Source organism: Triticum dicoccoides, chromosome 6B (assembly GCF_002162155.2).
Source record: "Triticum dicoccoides isolate Atlit2015 ecotype Zavitan chromosome 6B, WEW_v2.0, whole genome shotgun sequence".
Lineage (NCBI taxonomy): Eukaryota > Viridiplantae > Streptophyta > Magnoliopsida > Poales > Poaceae > Triticum > Triticum dicoccoides.
In genome coordinates, this window is record NC_041391.1 from 484126623 (window position 1) to 484132931 (window position 6309).

Genomic DNA, 6309 nt, shown 5'->3' on the forward strand with positions numbered 1-6309 from the left:
CCATTCGCATCCCTCTTCTATCGCGTGGTGCATACAAGTTCCTCCTTTTGGGCTCGCGTGTATCAGCTCCAAATGTGTGTGAACACCGCGTAGCTATAATTGATTTGCACTAGCATGTACGTCATAACATATTTAGTAGCATGGCCAAATCACGTCATTCAAGCTCGTTTAACCAAATTTGTTCCAAGGGAAAACACTGAAAACAAAGGGCTAATTAAATGACTCCTTGTTAAATATATGAAAGTAATTGTTTAAAGAGTTTTTGTACAGTTGAGAGCTAATGAATCTCAGCTCCCCACACACACACACACACACACACACACACACACACACACACACACACATAAAATATAACTAAACTGTACATTAACTGAAGGGTTCTTGTTTGTGCCACACGGAACTGTACATTAACTGAAGTATTTAATTATTTATGCAAGGAATGAGGGATGATATGATGCAAGGATCACTGGCCAAGTCCAGGGGTGAACTCCACTCCAGTGGCCGGTAGCCAAACATCGCCCTGAATGAACTTCTCCACACTGAAGTTGGCAGCTTCGGCATCTTGCAAGAGGTGAAACCCGGGCCAGTTGACCCGGCCTGTCACGTCGGCGCCCGGCCCGGAGTTGCTGTACTCGCCGTAGAACATTTTGTCGACGTCGGTGTGGCCCTCCCATTGGAGCCACCACTTTGGATTGATGAATCCCTGGAGACTACACTTGAGGAAGACCACCCGGGAGTAAGGCTGCCACGGCCGGCCAAGGAATGTTTCGACAGCGAAGTCAGCATGAAGGAGCTCGTCGTTGGCAACTAGTACTTCACAGAAGAGGAACGCAAACCCCGTCGGACCGTCGGCTCGTTCACGTCCCTGCGCGGTGAGGACGTTCGCCTGGCCCTTAAGCGGCTTGCGCGCGATGATGGAGCACTTCTGGAAGATGGCCGCCGCGTCGCCGAAGACGAAATCGACTGTGCCCGAGATGCGGCACTCCCTGTAAAATTGCTTTCCTTCCTTCGCGTAGAGGCTATCTTGATAGCCCGTGATGGCGCAGCGGTACACGGCACAGTTGTCGGAGGAGGATCTCAGCGCGACAGCCTGATGATTGATAGCCCCTGCTGTATTTTCAATGCTTAGGTCGCGGGCTACGAAGCCCCGGCCATCAACGCCTGCAAATCAATCAAACATTAAATACCATACGCATACGTAACTAGTGCATGCATGGACGATTGCAATGCATGCATGTACTTACTGACGGTGCCGCTGTCCACCGTTTTGACGCCACCGCCTCGGCTTCGGTTGCCGGAGATAATGGTTCGGTCCATCCCATCTCCGACGAGCGTGATGTTCCAGACATCGCTGCCTATAGACACGTATTCATTGTAAACTCCAGCCTTTATGTGGACTACGTGCCTAACTATGCTCTTGCGTGGCGCGGCAGCGACGGCGGCGCTAATGCTGCGGTAGTTGCCACTACCATCAAGGGCCACAACGACGTCTACGGTGGAACCCATCTGGAACGGAGGAAGAAATTGGAGGAGGGCCTGAGCAAATCCAAACTACGTACCGCTCAAGAACACACGCTGATCGAGAAGACTCCCGCTAACTTTTTGATTGGACTGCAACCCACAGCACCGTGTACTACATACTTTATAGGAGATGGCACCGTCAAGCAAAAGATCCCCTGCGTTTATAGCAGCCGTATCAGAACTAAAATGGAATGCTTGCACCGCCAAGCTTTCTCTTGCTATCTACTCCCTCTGTAAACTAATATAAGAGCGTTTAGAACACTATTTTAGCAATCTAAACGCTTTTATATTAGTTTACGGAGGGAGTACCTACGTAATTGACCCAATCCACAGCTCCCGTGTACATTATAGGCGATTCCACCGTCAACCCAAAGCCGCCCTGCATTTATAGGAGAGCCGACCATCGAAAATTGGAAGATTTGCACCGCTAGGCCTTTTCTTGCTATCAACCTACGTAGTTGATTGCCAACCCACCGCTCCTGAGTAGGAGATTCCAACGTAAACCAAAAGCCGCCCTGCAATAATAGGAGCTGTACCGGGGAACTAAAATGGAAGTTTTGCACCGCCAAGCCTTTTCTTGCCATCACGTACGTCCTACGTAATTGAAATGCCAATCGACAGCTCCGGTGTAGTACTACATTATAGGAGATTGCGTGATCAATCCAAAGCCATTGGAGCCCTGTTGCCCGAAGCAAACCTTGCGGGGCCGGTGCGGGGTTCCATTGCCGTTTTCCTGCGAGGAGGGGAGAAAGTTTGTGCGAGTCCGCGCGTGGTTATCGTCGTCATTGACTGCATGCATGGTCGGCGGTGGAACAGGGTCAGTGTTGTGAGCAGGCTCAAGGATCGCGGGCGGTACGGGCGACGTGGGCTGGCGCACAGTGGTCAAGGGGCTGTCCACTTGCGGTTGTTGGTCAGGCGGGGAATGCATGTGTGCATTTGAATCCGTGCGATGGATAGCCTGGTAGTAGTTGGGTAGAATTGACTTTGACTGACATGCTGACGTTGCAGGTGTGGGCGTGTGCTGTGCGTGGATAGTGCTTTGCGAGTTTGTGTGAGAGGGAGCAGGCCCCAGAACGGATGGAGGCAAGGGCGGAGGCGGTGCCGATTTGAACGCACAGTATGATGTGCTGTAGCGTTCAAAACGATCCAGGGCATGGTCAAGGGAGGGAAAGAGGAAGAACCTGAAGCATTTGAAATTTAGTCCTTTAAGCTTTAAAATTCGCAACCTAATGAAGAGGTAGAGGACACCTGTTTTGAATATGTAGTCATGCACTTTGACCGTTGTGAAATCTTGTTTAACTGAAAAGCAGTGGTTTAGAGCATCTCCAAGAGATGCAATGCATAAGCCACGCGCCGGAAAAGATGCCTATATAGCGCGCGCAATCAAAAACAGCGCTTCAGCAGAAACTGTAAAATAGAGCGCATAAAAACGAAGCTGTAACTTTAGCGCACGCAGGCTGCGGGGCTGTAAATTTAGAGCGCCGGCTTGTGCTCGTGGGCTGCTGCATGGGGGGCCGCCGAGTTGGGCGCCAGATTTGGATGCGTCTGGAAAACCCTGTTGGAATAAGTCACGGCGTCTGGTGCAATCGGGCTCGTCGAGCGCGTCAGATGCGCGCGGGACGTGCGGGACACACTGGTGTGGTCAGACTCGTCAGGTGCGCGCGGGACATGCGGGGCACAGAGGCAGCATGGCCGTGTGATGCGGCAAGTGCGGCGAAGGCTGGAACGTGGGGCTCTACGTGCATGTTGAGTTGGCCTAGTCCTTTGGCCATTAAAAGGAGGTTGAGGAAGGGCCGAGCATAGGCATGCATGTAGTTGGGATTGGTCACAGGTGTTGGCCAAGTCATATGGATGGATAGAGTTTAGGTCGTGGTTAGCGCATGTAGTTAGTAGTGGAGTAAGTAATGTGGGGCGTGGCGTGAGAGCCAGTAGGCAGTGGCGCCAGAGTTGTGTGTGCGTACATGCATGGCCGTGAGTGCCTGATCTTTGTATATATATGCTACTTTGAGTCAATGAAAGAAGGCCGAGAGGGCTGGAGAAAACAATGTAGCCATCGTGTGATCACCAAAGGAGCCTCTTGTCAAAGCTTGTGTGTTCTTTCTTGGTGCATGTGTGTGTGGAGTTTCTCCTTGTGTGAGGCAACAGGTAGAAGAAGAGCAGCGCCGCGAGAAGCGGCGCCAACAATTAGTATCATGAGCTTGATTGTCTTGGGCGTGGTTCGCCGTGCCGGAGGCGTGGCAGCGATGGCGGCATTCATCGGCAGATGCGCAAAGCTCGGGGCCGTGTGTCGGTCTATGAAGGTGCGCGGCGCTGCGGCTGTCATGATGGACGCGGAGGCGGCGCGTGGTGAGTCCGCGACGAGCACAGCGGTCATGGAGGCCGCGGCGGCGCGTTTGCGGTGCACGGCGAGCTCATGGCGGCGATGATGCACATCGAGTCAGGATGCAGTGGTGGCACACAGCTTCGACGTCGAGCGACGCGGCAAAAATGGCGCGGGCGCGACGAGCACATGGCACGTCGCAGCGGGCGCGGAGGCACGCAATGGCGTCGAGCGAAGGCGTCCATGACAATGACAACGACGAGAGCTGCAACAACTCCGGCAACGTTGAGGTCGTGGCTTAGGGGTGTGTGTTGGAATAAGTCACGACGTCTGGTGCAATCGGGTTCGTCGGACGCGTCAGATGAGCGCGGGACGTGCGGGACGCACTGATGCGGCCAGACTCGTCGGGTGCGCGCGGGACATGTGAGGCGCAGAGGCAGCATGGCCGTGTGATGCGGCGAGTGCGACGAAGGCTGGAGCGTGGGGCTCTACGTGCATGTTGAGTTGGCCTAGTCCTTTGGCCATTAAGAGGAGGTTGAGGAAGGGCCGGGCATAGGCATGCATGTAGTTGGGATTGGTCACAGGTGTTGGCCGAGTCATATGGATGGATAGAGTTTAGGCCGTGGTTAGCGCATGTAGTTAGTAGTGGACTAAGTAATGTGGAGCGTGGCGTGAGAGCCGGTAGGTAGTGGCGCCCGAGTTGTGTGTGAGTACATGCATGGCCGTGAGTGCCTGATCTTTGTATATATATGCTACTTTGAGTCAATGAAAGAAGGCCGAGAGGGTTGGAGAAAACAATGTAGCCATCGCGTGATTTTTAAGGGGGCCTCTTGTCAAAGCTTGTGTGTTCTTTCTTGGTGTATCTGTGTGTGGAGTTTCTTCTTGTGTGAGGCAACAGGTAGAAGAAGAGCAGTGCCGCGAGAAGCGGCACCAACAATTGGTATCATGAGCTTGATTGTCTTGGGCGTGGTTCGCCGTGCCGGAGGCGTGGCGGCGATGGCGGCATTCGTCGGCAGATGCGCAAAGCTTCGGGCCGTGTGTCGGCCTATGAAGGTGCGGGCGCTACGGCTGTCATGATGGACGCGGAGGCGGCGCGTGGTGAGTCCGCGACGAGCATAGCGGGCATGGAGGTCGCGGCGGCGCGGTTGCGGTGCGCGGCGAGCTCATGGCGGTGACGACGCACAGCGAGTCAGGATGCGGTGGTGGCACACGGCTTCGACATCGAGCGACGCGGCAACCATGGCGCGGGCGCGACGAGCACACGGCACGTCGCGGCGGGCGCGGAGGCACGCGGTGGCGTCGAGCGGAGGCGTCCATGACGACGACAAGGACGAGAGCTGCAACAACTCCGGCAACGTTAAGGCCGTGGCTTAAGGGTGTGTGTTGAAATAAGTCACGGCGTCTGGTGCAATCGGGCTCGTCGGGCGCGTCAGATGCGTGCGGGACGTGCAGGACGCACTGCTGCGGCCAGACTCGTCGGATGCGCGCGGAACATGCAAGGCGCAGAGGCAGCATGACCGTGTGATGCGGTAAGTGCGACGAAGGCTGGAGCGTGGGGCTCTACGTGCATGTTGAGTTGGCCTAGTCCCGTTAAGAGGAGGTTGAGGAAGGGCCGGGCATAGGCATGCATGTAGTTGGGATTGGTCACAGGTGTTGGCCGAGTCATATGGATGGATAGAGTTCAGGCCGTGGTTAGCGCATGTAGTTAGTAGTGGAGTAAGTAATGTAGGGCGTAGCATGAGAGCTGGTAGGTAGTGGCGCCCGAGTTGTATGTGAGTACATGCATGGCCGTGAGTGCCTGATTTTTGTATATATATGTTACTTTGATTCAATGAAAGAAGGCCGAGAGGGCTGGAGAAAACAATGTAGCCATCGTGTGATCATCAAGGGAGCCTCTTGTCACAGCTTGTGTGTTCTTTTTTGATGCATGTGTGTGTGGAGTTTCTCCTTGTGTGAGGAAATAGGTAGAAGAAGAGCGGCCCCGCGAGAAGCGGCGCCAACAAACCCTCGACGTGCAATAACACTATTTCAACGCTGTAAAATATTTTAGCGTGCCGCGCTTCCACGCGTTTGTTGGAGATGCTTTTAGGGCAGAACTAACTAGCATATCATCAGGTTTTGCGTTTAGGGGCATGAAAGAAATCCAGAACTGGAATTTTTGCACGGTGAGGGAATCCGATTTGTCCTCGCCTTCCTCGGCGATGTCATCGCCAGCGACCATCCCCGGACTACTCGTCCTCGCCCAAGCCGGGAAACCATCCCCGGACGGTGTGATTATCCAAATCCCTCCCGATCAAGACTGTAAAAGTGAATGAGATGACGCGCTGGGCGCATGGAGTCGACGCCAACCCCTTCAGCGACTCCTCGGACGGCGACTCGGCGCCGCCCTCACAGCGAGGCTCTCCGCGACCATCCATCGACCCCATCGTTAACTCCGTCCGCTCTGCTTGGCAAGCTGACCCCTCCTA

At 54.5% G+C, this 6309-nt stretch overlaps 1 protein-coding gene across 1 annotated transcript; it reads right to left on the reverse strand.

Moving 5' to 3' along the window:
* Positions 1 to 344: 344 nt before the first annotated feature.
* LOC119326254 (probable pectinesterase/pectinesterase inhibitor 32) lies at positions 345 to 1597 on the reverse strand. Its single transcript, XM_037599941.1, has 2 exons — positions 1245 to 1597; positions 345 to 1161 (listed from the first exon to the last, which is right to left on the reverse strand). The coding sequence occupies exons 1-2, from the start codon at positions 1504 to 1506 to the stop codon at positions 464 to 466; spliced, it is 960 nt and encodes a 319-aa protein (XP_037455838.1). The 5' UTR covers positions 1507 to 1597; the 3' UTR covers positions 345 to 463.
* Positions 1598 to 6309: the final 4712 nt, after the last annotated feature.